Raw genomic sequence first — 12253 nt, forward strand, 5'->3', positions numbered from 1 at the left:
TGGACAAGGCCCTTGAAGAAAGAACAGGGAAGAGAGGACCCCAGGGAGGGAGGACCTCAGGGAAGAGAGGACCCCAGGGAGGGAGGACCTCAGGGAAGGAGGACCCCAGGGAGGGAGGACCCCAGGGAGGGAGGACCCCAGGGAGGGAAGATCCCAGAGATGGAGGGACGATCCCAGAAAGGGAAGATCCCAGGGAGGGTGGGAGGACTCCAGGGAAGGAAGATCACAGAGAGGGAAGACCACAGGGAGTGAGGAGAGACCTCGGGGAGGGAGGGAGGACCCCAGGGAGGAAAGATTCCAGGGAGGGAAGATCACTGAGAGGGAGGGAGGAACACCTGCAGCATTGTAGTCACCAAGGCAAATCAGCCAAGAGGGATAGGGTGGAGCTGGGGATTAGAGCCCCTGTCCACGGAGCCCTGAGCAGAAGGCCTGGCAGGGCCATGGGGAGAGACAGTCACTGTGATGAGGTGTCCCGGACTGATGGCACATCCTTATGGCAAGTCCTGGACTTGGCTACCTGTCTGTACCATTCCCGGCCTAGTACGGGACACACTCAGGGCAAGTGGACAGAGCCTCTAGAGCTGCATAAAATTCTCCCCATGACCTGAAAACAAGATCCTGTCAGCCACAAAAAGCACTAACCCCAAAGGACAAGGTTGATAAACTGGATCACGCTAAAATGAGGAATCTCTGCTCCCATCCCAGGCCTGTGCCCACGTGGGACATAGGGCTGGTGTAGATGTTACACAGGTGGTACAGCCAGAGGAAGACACTGCTGCAGAGGCTGACTCGGAGCTTGCAGGGAGCAGAGCTTGTCCTGCCAGGTGCTGACAGAGACCACAGGCTGAGTCCAAGTCTCCCTGGAAGGGAACCAGGGGCTGGAGACAGGGCAGCTTGAGCATCATCAAGGACATTGACCACGAGAGTAAGAAACAGCCAACAAGAAATGCCCAACAGGTGCTCCCCGTGTGGCCACTCCGCGGGTGCTGTCAGCCTGGCTGGGTTAGGGCTTGCCTCTGCAGGGGGAGGGGTACAGCCCAGCACCCCGAGGAAAACCCAGGCGGGGTACAAGGGTACTCACCAGCATGCCTCGGAGGGGGAGGAGGCCCCGGATCCGGAAGCGGCTGGTCCCTGCGACTCCTTTGCTTGTATACAGCAACATGTCTGAGAACTGAGAGACAGCAAGTTTTACATCCATGAACTTCACACAGTGTCTTAATAGACCAACTTAGACTCTGGCTGCTCATCATGTAGACATCACACCTATTCAACTTGCTGGAGATTTTTGGCAAAAATGGGACTTTTATTCATTCATGTGGTCATTTTTGACCAGGGGCAGGAAGTGGCCACAGGAACCAGTGGATCTGCTGGGTTGACTCCCAGCCAGCCTGGCTGAGAAGCTGGAGGCAGTAAGGAATTCTGGCTGCTGCTGACCCAGTTACCTCCTCATCCACATGGCTCAGGCTGGAACCCACTAACTGGTGGGAAGGAGGACATGCTGGGAGGGGCTTCTGGGCCAGCAGTGACACTGTCCCGACTGGCCATTGGGCCGACAGTAGCACCTTCTTGCAGCCACATGTATGTGGACTTTCCAATCTTTTTGCTTCTGTTCGTCCCACAGTCAGGTGCCCAGAACCTGGAATGAGGAAGGAGGCCGGCCCCGGGGTAGGTAGAGAGGCTGTCTTCTGCTTCTTCCCACTCGGTGACCCTCCCCTGGCCCCATCTGACTCTGCCGCTACCCACCTGGACCAAAGCCTCCAGGTGCTAAACTACACAGAGGCCAAGGGGCTGCAGCTGCACGCCGTGTTCCTAGCAGAGCTGATGCCCTTCCCTCAGGGGGAAGCGCAGCTGGAGTGGGGAGAGATCCTACCAGAAAGAACATCCTCTGCTGCGGGCCCTTCTTGGTGAGCTGGTGAAGGCAGCCCTCACGGATGAACTCCTGAAAGAGACAGAGACAGAGTCCCCTTTGACCTGGCTGAGGGCAGATGGCGGACGCTCGCTGGCTGGGCTGAGGGTCAGGGACAGCCTTGAGGCCACCTGTGCTCCTCTGGCGCCTCCCACTGGGGCCCCTCCACCCTCAGCAGCGCCCTTGGTCACCAGTCCTGTCTCAGTGCCGACAAATTCAGTCCCCAAATTATCTACAGAGCCCCGGACCCGTGACACAACCAAGAGGTAAAGCCCAGGGTATTGCTCTTGCTGAGGAGAAGCCTCTGGAAGTTTCAGCCTCAAATATGTCATCTGAGATCAGCTTTGAAAAACTGGATAGGAGCAGGTTTGGGAACGGGAGGAGGAAAGGAGGGTCCTCCCAGGTATTCTATAATTAGCCCCCACCCCCCACCCGCAGGCTTGATAAGAAAAAAGAATCCTGCCAGTGTCAGACACCTGCATAGACAGGCTAAGTGACAGTCCTGGGAGCCCCTCAAATCCCTGACCTGGGCTTCTCTGGAGCCCTTCCACCATCTGTTTCTTTCTTTCTTTTTTTTTTTTTTAAGAAGAAGAAAGAAAGAGAAAGAATAATAATAATAAAAAAGAATGAAGGAGAGGAAGGAAGAGGAAGAGGGAGAGAGAACAGGGGTGTTGCTTTATTGCCCGGGCTAGAATGCAGTCTAAAAATGGGTATGCCTGTGATTGTGTTTAATAATAGAGACATAAAGAAAAAAATTAAAAAAATGAGGGAAGAAAATAACAAACAAGCAGCCAACCAAGATTTCATTTAAACCTGTAAGTAGGTGTGATGCGGTACTGATAAGAGTGTATATTTTGTGTATTTAAAGTGGAGATTTCTATAAATGTTAATTAAGTCTACTTGTTCCACATCTGAGTTCAAGTCCTGGATACCGTTGTTAACTTTCTGTCTCATTGATCTGTCTGATATTGATCTGTAAGTCTCCCACTATTATTGTGTGGGAGTCCACGTCTCTTTATAAGTCTTATATATCTGGGTGTTCCTGTATTGAGTGCGTATATATTTAGGATCTTCAGCTCTTCTTGTTACATTGATCCTTTTATCTTTATGTAATATCCTTCTTTGCTTCCTTTGATCTTTGTTGCTTTGAAGTCTATTTTATCAGCAAAAATTGCAACTCCTACTTTCTGTTTATTTATTATTATTGCTCTCCATTTGGTTGGTAAATTTTTCTCCATCCCTTTGTTTTGAGTCTTTGTGTATCCTTGCACGTGAGATGGGTCTGGATGTAGCATACCAATGGGTCTTGGCTGTTTTTGCCTGTCTGTGTCTTTGGGTTGGGGGATTTAGTCGATTTAAATTTAGAATTAATAACAATATATGTGAGTTTGATACTGCCATTTAATGTTGGCTGGCTGTTTTGCCCATTAGTTGATGTAAGTTCTTAATTATGTTGATGTTCTTTATTTTTTTGGCATTTTTTAGAAAGGCTTATACTGGTTGTTCCTTTCTATGTGTAGTGGTTCTTTCAGAAGCTCTTTTTTTTTTGAGACGGAGTTTTGCTCTTGTTGCCCAGGCTGGAGTGCAATGGCGCAATCTGGGCTCAATGCAACCTCCGCCTCCTGGGTTCAAGCGATTCTCCTGCCTCAGCCACCCAAGTAGCTGGGATTACAGGCATGTGCCACTATGCCTGGGTAATTTTTTGTATTTTTAGTAAAGATGGGGTTTCACCATGTTGGCCAGGATGGTCTCCATCTCTTGACCTCATGATCCACCTGCCTCGGCCTCCCAAAGTGCTGGGATTACAGGCGTGAGCCACCACACCCGGTCTTTCAGAAGCTCTTGTTAAGCAGGCCTGGTGGTGATGAAATCTCTGAGTGCTTGCTTGTTCACAAAAGATTTTGTTTTTCCTTCGCTTATGAAGCTTAGTTTGACTGGATGTAAAATTCTGGGTTGAAAGTTCTTTTAAGGATGTTGAATATTGGCCCCCACTCTCTTCTGGCTTGTAGGGTTTCTGCTGTGAGTCTGATAGGCTTCCCTTTATGGTAACCTGACCTTTCTCTCTGGCTGCCCTCAGTATTTTCTGTTTCATTTCAACCCTGGTGAATCTGGTGATTATGTGCCTTGAGGTTGGTCTTCTTGAGGAATATCTTTGGTGATCACCTGGAGTTGAATATTGTCCTGCCTTGCTAGGTTGGGAAAGTTTTCCTGAATAATATCCTGAAGCGTATTTTCCAGCTTGGATTGATTCTCTTCGTCACATTCAGGTACACCTATGAAGCGTAGATTAGGTCTTTTCACATAGTCCCGTATTTCTTGGAGACTTTGCTCGTTCCTTTTTATCCTTTTTTTCCTAATCTTGTCTTCTCGTTTTATTTCATTAAGTTGGTCTTCGACCTCTAATATCCTTTCTTCTACTTGATCGATTTGGCTGTTAAAACTTGTGCATACTTCGCGAAGTTCTCGTGTTGTGTTTTTCAGCTCCATTAATTCACATATATTCCTCTCTAAATTGTGTATTCTTGTTAACATTTTGTTAAACCTTTTTTCAAAGTTCTTAGTTTCTTTGCATTGGGTTAGAACAAGTTCTTTTAATTCACAGAAGTTTTTTTTTTTTTTTTTTTGAGACGGAGTTTCACTCATGTTACCCAGGCTGGAGTGCAATGGCGCGATCTCGGCTCACCGCAACCTCCGCCTCCCGGGTTCAGGCAATTCTCCTGCCCCAGCCTCCTGAGTCGCTGGGACTACAGGCACGCGCCACCATGCCCAGCTAATTTTTTGTATTTTTAGTAGAGACAGGGTTTCACCATGTTGACCAGGATGGTCTTGATCTCTTGACCTCGTGATCCACCCGCCTCGGCCTCCCAAAGTGCTGGGATTACAGGCTTGAGCCACCGCGCCCGGCCACAAATTATTATTTGAATTTGCATAGCATCTACTTTGTGCAGGGACCAGGGCTGAGCAGCTGACACAGATTCCTTGTTCATCCTCAAGACCTCCTGCCTCAGAGAGGGCACACAGCCTGCCCAGGCCACATGGGAGGAGTGGAGAGCCGAGTCTCAGACTTGGCTCAAGAGCCCACACCTTGGCCACTGTCCTGTGTAGCTGCTCTCATCTGTCGCTTTAGTGACAGTTCCCTGGGCTACCATCTATAAGACCCTGCACAGAGATGACTGGGAGAAATACAGTATGTGACATGGGCCCTGCTTCCAGGAGTTCGCGGCCAGCAGCAACAGCTGAAAGCCCTGCAGCGCAGGAGAGAAAAGAGCGGTGGTCCCGGCACCCGGTCCACGCGCAGACTTCCCAGGTGGGGAGGGTCCTGTATATTCCAGGATAATTCACTTCTCCAAGCGTGCAGTTCACACTTTCAATACCTTCTTCTAACAAAACTAACACAGAGCATGATTCATACACATCCTTCTATGTACATGTGTGTGCTGAGACAGGAAATACCTCCATGTAATTTTTAATTTTTTATGTTGACAGTATTGATTCAAAGCAGAAAGCACTGGTGACAGTACGTCACTGGCTCAACAGACATACAGACCGTAGAATCAAGCGTCCAGAAATAAATCCATGCGTCTACAGTTCATTGATTTTTTTTTTTTTTTTTTGAGCTAGGGTCTGTCTCTGTCACCCAGGCTGGAATGCAGTGGCACAATCACGGCGCTTTCTAGCCCTGACATCCTGGGCTCAAGTGATCTACTTGTCGTGGCCTCCTGGGTAGCTGGGGCCACAGGTGCATACCACCATGCCAGGCAATGTTTTTTTGGTAGAGACAGGATATCACTGTGTTGCCCAGGCTGGTCTCAGTCTCCTGGCTTCACGTGATCCTTCTGCCTCGGCCTCCCAAAGTGCTGAAATTACAGGCTTGAGCCACTATGCCCAGCCCCCACTGATGTTCTAAAAGGGTGACAAGACAGATAAATGGTGCCGGGAAAACTGGACATCCACAGGCAGAGGAGTGAAGCTGGGCCCCACCTTCCACTGTGCACAACAGCTAACCGAGAACGGATCAGAGATCCCAGTGCAGCAGGTAACACACAAGACTCTTAGAAGAAAGACACAGAGGGGTGAATCTTCATACCCTGGATTAGGTTTTCTTTTTTTTTCTCATAAATACACAATTTTATTTGCTATTTTTATGGGAAACAGGCATTAAACTGTAAGCTGATAAAATATCATATAAAAGTATAAATATCCCCTTAGAATAAATTTTAGTGAATTAAGTCTTAATATCTTTAAATTTCCAAAACCACAAGCCCATCTGTTATATCAAGGTCAAAAATCAAACAATGCTAAGCAGCCAGCAGCTCCCCAGAGAGTACATCCCGGGGGCCCACAGTGGCTGCCTTCCTCCCACGCTCTCTAGGGAGAACAAGGTCATCCCGTGGCTAGGTCTGCCCTCTAGAAAGGCTTTTATAAATGGTCTAAGCCAATCATTTAATAGCATACAAGAGACCTTACAAAAAGGAGATGGTAAGTCCTAATGCTGGAGAACTTGGTTAATCAGGTTATTGGCAAGGACGACGGGGAGGTGTAGGCAAGAAGCATTAGAAAGCAGTGTCAGAGCCTCTGGCCTGCATGTGGGCAGCTGGTGGTCACTCTGCACAGTGCCCCTTGGGAAGCTGGAGCGCCAGAAACAAAGAGCTTGGACGCTTCCCTGCATACCAGGTCCCGAGACTGTGACAGATCCCCACAACCAGCTGAGAAAGGTCTGTTTTCAAAGCATGTGGGCAGTGGTTTCTAAAGGACTCCCAGCAGCTCCCATGTCATGTTGGGCAGGACCCGTGCAGGTTGACTGAAGTCCCAAACATCCCAGAAAGAGAGGGAAGGCTGCATAGTTATACCAAGAAGATGAGACAGCAGTGAGAGAAAGGCATTTGTGATGCTCCATAAACATCCCGAATTTTCACTGCGACCCAGACCTTCAGCTCCAGAAGCCAGCAGACAGGCCTCCAGCTCAACTTCTATGCCAGGTGCGACAAGGCACTGATGGGCACCAGCTCCCCCATGGGCCCGCCGGGGGTGGGGGCAAGGCCATGCTGCTATCTCACGCTAACAGGTTGAACAGATGAGTATCAACGCAGCAAGCCTTGTGGGCATTTCCAGAGCAGAAACACTGGGGAGTCCATCCACACTGAGAAGAGGCACAATGTTCTCTCACCTGGAAAATACCCCAGCCACATGGGGTCATGGTCGTGTCGGAAGGAGGCCCGGCTTCAAAACAGCGCCGGGAAGTAGCGAAGCAGAAGCCGCCTTTGTCAGGAGCTCTGTGAGGTTCAGAGCAACCAGTGACCCCACCTGGGAGGCAGAGCAGACTTCCAACGGAGACTAGGGCCTGGCAGCCAGACCAGAGGCCATAACATGCTGGACGCTGATGAGGCCATGGCTGCTTCCTACAGCGAAGCCCAGGCTGCCTTCACAGACTGTGTGTAGCCCCAAGAACGCCGTCCTTTATGTGACCTTCAGGGATTGAGTGGAGTGACTGGGAGCATCTGCCTGTCTCTGGCCCCCCAAGAGATGGCGCTCACTCTGCCGCCGTGTTCCTCCCCTTGGGGACACCTGGCCTTGGACAGCTGGGCCTGTCTCTCACCACCCACCTCAGAGGCAAAAAAGGATTCACACCCAGATCTCTAGAAAAATGATCAAAAGCAGGTTCCTTCTAACAGCCAAGCTTCCTGGACACGGCAGTTCATCGCATCTTGGGAAAGTAAATCAGCTTTTCAGCTGTGAATACTGTGTCCCTCACATCCTTGAACCTCATTTTGCAAAATCCCGGCCTTCTTGCTGGGCTTGCTGGCCATACTGTATGGGGTGTTGCGAAGCTCCCTGGACAGCACACAGGGGAACTCGGCCTGCTCTGCATTCCCATAGTTGTAAGAGGAGCCAGAGCTGCCTAGTTGTTCGAACTTCAGCCGTCCAGTCGGACGTGCTGGGCACCACCCGTGTGAGCCCCGTCGGGCACTGAAGCACACCGGGCACATGCTGCGAGGTTTTGCTCTCTTGTTCTCTCATTTTGTCCTTTACAAGTTTTATTAATGAGGTGATATCGTAAAGTGCTGCTTTTCCAACACTCCTTCCTCCACAACGTCTTTGTTAATCACCATCTTGCCATGTGTCAGGTGGTTCAGTGCAGGCCCAAAATAGGTGGGGTCTTTGCCTATTAAATGGGCAAAGATTTCCTCCTTGTCGGGGGTAGCCTGGCACACACAGTACAGGAAGGATTTCAGGTCCTGGCATAGCATCTGCCGGGTGGTAAGGAAGTAGGCGCCACCAATATTGAGCCAGACCCATTTGGACATACTGCCGCGTGCTGGGCCAAGGTGCTCTGAGTCCTGCGCTGCAGCGGCTGCTCCCTCCAGCCCCACCCTGAGGCTGCCCAGGCTGGTGGCGGCACTCCCTGTAATTCCTTTTTTTCTGAGACAGGGTCTCACTGTACTGGCCAGGCTAAATTGCAGTGGCGGGATCATAGCTCACTGCAACCTTGAACTCCTGGGTTCAAGCAATGCTCCTGCCTCAGCCTCCAGAGTAGCTAGGACTACAGGTGTGCATCACCACACCTGGCTGACAATAGGTTCTTAGAGATGACATCTGAGACACAAGCAACTAAACAAAAAAATAGATGAAACCTTTCATGTTGCAAATGATGCCATCAAGAAAGTGAAAAGACAACCCATACAATGGGGGAAAATATTTGCAAATCATAGTCTGATAAAGAGTTAGTATTCAGAATATGTAAAGAACTCTTAAAACTCAGCAGGTTATCTTTTTACTATTGGGTTTTAAGAGTTCTTTACAAATTCTGAATAAAATAAAAGTGGGCAAAGGATCTGAATAGACCCTTCTCCAAAAAGGCCTAAACATGGCCCATAAGCACATGAAAAGGTGCTCAGTATCGGCCGTCAGAGAAATACAAACCGTGGCCACACAAGACAGCATTACACACTCGCTGAACTGGCTAGAACCAAAGTGACACTCGACGTGGAGAAACGGAAACTCTCATACAAGTCGGTGGGAATGAAAAATGGTTCAGTCATTTTGGAAAACAGTTTGGCAGTTCCTCAAAATGGTAAACATGGAATGATCATATGACCCTGCATATGGTATACTCAAAACTGAAAACATAAGTCCACACAAAACTTGTACGTGAACACCCACAGCAGCACGATTCCTCACAGCCAAGACGTGGTAACAACCCAGTGTCCATCAGATGAGGGGACAGACATGTGACACACGCATGACAGAATATGATTCAGCCACAGAAAGGAAGATGAATGAACCCTGAAAACATTATTCTGAGTGAAGGAAGACAGTCATAAGAGGCCACATTAGTGTATGACACCATTTCTATGAAATGCCCAGACAGGTAACTCCTTAGAGAAAGCAGATCAGTGCTTGCCAGGGTTTGGAGAGGAGAACAGGGTCCCCACAGAACAGCATCCCCATCCAGAACAGGGTTACCTCGGAACAGAGTCGCTGAGAACAGGGTCCCCACAGAACAGCATCCCCATCCAGAACAGGGTTACCTCGGAACAGAGTCGCTGAGAACAGGGTCCCCACAGAACAGCATCCCCATCCAGAACAGGGTTACCTCAGAACAGAGTCGCTGAGAACAGGGTCCCCACAAAGCCATGTCTCCCTCAGAACAAGGTCCCTTTCAAAACAGTGATGAGAAGTGACTGTTAAAGCGTATGGGTGTTTCCTTTGGGGTGATTAAAATGTTTTGAATTAGCTAGTGCTGGCTGCATAACCTTGTGAAGATACTAAAACCCACACAATGATGTACGTATTTATTTTTAACAGAGACAGGGTCTTGCTCTGTTGTCAGGCTGGAGTGCAGTGGTGTGATCAGGGCTGATTGCAGCCTCCACCTCCTCAGCTCAAGCAATCCTCCTATCTCAGTCTCCTGAGTAGCTGGGACCCACAGGTATGCACCACCACACCTGGCAATTAAAAAAAAAAATTCTCATAGAAACAGGGTTTCCTTGTGTTGTTGACTCTGGTCTTGAACTCCTGGGCTCAAGCGATCTTCCTACCTTAGTCTCCCAAAGCGCTGGAATTACAGGCATAAGCCACCATGCCTGGCTGAAATTATACATTTTAAAAGGGTGACTTTTGTGTTATTTCTCAATTAAAAAAACGAAGTAACTCAAAAAAAGTTCCAGAGCAAGGTCACTCACCCTGCCAGGAGCAATGAGGCTCTCCAGGCCCACCAGGTCCCGCTGCAGCTCCGTCAGCTTCTGTAGGTTCTCCAGCCGCATGAGAATCTGCTGCAGTGTGGTGGTCACCTCTGTGATGGCCTTCAGGGCATCTGTGTGGAGAGACCCCTCAGTACAGGTGCCCAGGCAGTGGTATGCACAGCATCCTCCACCTACCACCTTGTGACAGGAAGCAGCATTCTAACAGCCAGTTTTAATTGGAGCCACATCCCATTTGACTCCTTATAGCAGCAGTCCCCAGCCTTTTTGGTACCAGGGACGGGTTTCATGGAAGACAATTTTTCCACAGACCGGGGTGGTGGGAATGGTTTTGGGATGAAACTGTTCTGGCTCAGATCATCAGGCATTTATTAGATTCTCATAAGGAGCATGCAAACTAGATCCCCCACAGGTGCAGCTCACAATAGGGTTTGTGCTCCCATGAGAATGGAATGTTGCTGATGTGACAGGAGGAGCTCAGGTGGAAATGCAAGCCATGGGGAGTGGCTGTAAATACAGAGACGCTTCACTCGCCACCATTCACCTCCTCACCCTGAGCCTGCTGTGTGGCCTGGATCCCAACAGGCTATGGACCAGACCGGCACCAGTCGACGGCCAGGAGCTGGGACCCCTGCCTTCTAGGACTTCTAGGACTGCTGCCTACGCTGCAGCCACCAGGTGCCTGCTCCCACAGATACCTGAGACCTTCAGGTTGTTCAACCCAAACTGTTGGCGAGCCCACATTCTGGCTTAGCAAAGAGGAGGATAGGCTTTGTAAATAATGATCCAATATTATCAGTAAAGCAGTATTTGCTCTTAAAGGAAAATGATTTATTGTACTTTAAAGGCTAAATGATTTGCACCTTCAAAGCATTTGTAACTTTCTCTTTTAACCAGGAATAGATGCTAATCTTATAGTTCAAGCAAAGATAAGAGAAAGTTTATAATCTAGACAGGAAACTTTTAAAGACAAAACACAAAATTACACTAAGAGTGGTCTGCCCAGCTCTGAGCAGGCCACACTGAGAGTGGGGCGTAGCTGGGCCTGCTCCCACCTCTGATGGTGCCTGGAGCACAGTGTTTGCATCCTCCTTGCTGGAGTCATTCATGGGACCACCTTCCCCCTTATTTCTTCTTTTTCTTTTTTTTTTTGAGACAGGGTCTCACTCTGTCGCCAGGCTGGAGTGCAGTGGTATAATCTCGGCTCACTGCAAGCTCCACCTCCTCAGCATCTCAGCTCATTGCAACCTCTGCCTCCTGAGTTCAAGCAATTCTTGTGCCTCAGCCTCTCAAGTGGCTGGGACTACAGGTGCCCGCCACAACACCCGCCTAATTTTTTGTATTTTTTGTAGAAACAGGGTTTCACCATGTTGGCCAGGCTGGTCTCGAACTCCTGACATCAGCTGATCCACTCACCTCGGCCTCCCAAAGTGCTGAGATTACAGGCGTCACCATTACCAGTGCTCAGCCCCCTGACTGCTCCAGTCCTATCCTTTCCAGTGGGGGTGACAACAGCCCCTCACAGCCTTCAGAGGATCAAGTCAGAAAAGAATGGAGTGGAGAGATCGTTACTGACAAAATTGACTGACAAAATTTGCTTTCCATCAATGACACCCGCATGACACTGAAAATGAGGAAGGACTTCAGGAAAGCCAGCACAGATCTTGGCAGCTACCAACTCTGTTGCTCTGTGCAATTTCTAAGCTCATGCCCACATCCCCTGGCTCTCCAAGGCTGGGCACTCCTCAAGCCCCAACTTCGGTCTGAGCCCCTCCTTCCAGATACCACGTCGGGCAGAGACTCACCACGCCATGCCCACTCGCTGCATGGCTGCATGAGTCCACCTGAACAGCACTAGTGCCACCCTGCCCGCAAACGCTGAATCCAGGGGGTGCAGGGCTGGAGCCTGACTGCCATGCGGATGCTGTGCTGCACCTCGGGTGCTGGAAGCTTGGGACACATTTTGGACCTGACGGCAGAACAGCGATCCCATACATCACCCGACCCACCCCGACATTCTCCAGAGAACCACAGAACAGGGTCCCCTCAAAAAAGGATCCCCCTCAGAACAGAAACCCCAGAGAACAGCGTCCCCCTCGGAACAGGGTCCCCCTCAGAACACATCCCCTCAAAATGGCATCCCCCT

At 49.7% G+C, this 12253-nt stretch overlaps 1 protein-coding gene and 1 pseudogene across 5 annotated transcripts in view; both read right to left on the reverse strand.

The window, feature by feature from the left end:
• The window catches only part of FARP2 (FERM, ARH/RhoGEF and pleckstrin domain protein 2), a 143818-nt gene that overhangs the window by 7315 nt on the left and 124250 nt on the right, over nt 1-12253 (reverse strand). For 3 of the 5 annotated variants that reach the window (XM_032269516.1, XM_032269514.1, XM_032269515.1), the window contains 3 exons: nt 10090-10220; nt 1871-1939; nt 1082-1171 (listed from right to left, as the gene is read on the reverse strand). In XM_032269516.1, the coding sequence (XP_032125407.1) occupies nt 1082-1171; nt 1871-1939; nt 10090-10220 (290 nt within the window). Of the gene's footprint in view, nt 1-1081; nt 1172-1450; nt 1637-1870; nt 1940-10089; nt 10221-12253 lie in introns of those variants that run through there. The other 2 variants (XM_032269518.1, XM_032269517.1) reach the window with 2 other exon arrangements.
• On the reverse strand, nt 6010-9542 carry LOC116543719 (annotated as a pseudogene).

The sequence above is a fragment of the Sapajus apella genome, unplaced genomic scaffold, assembly GCF_009761245.1.
Source record: "Sapajus apella isolate SASKATOON/1434 unplaced genomic scaffold, GSC_monkey_1.0 scaffold194, whole genome shotgun sequence".
NCBI classification, from domain to species: domain Eukaryota; kingdom Metazoa; phylum Chordata; class Mammalia; order Primates; family Cebidae; genus Sapajus; species Sapajus apella.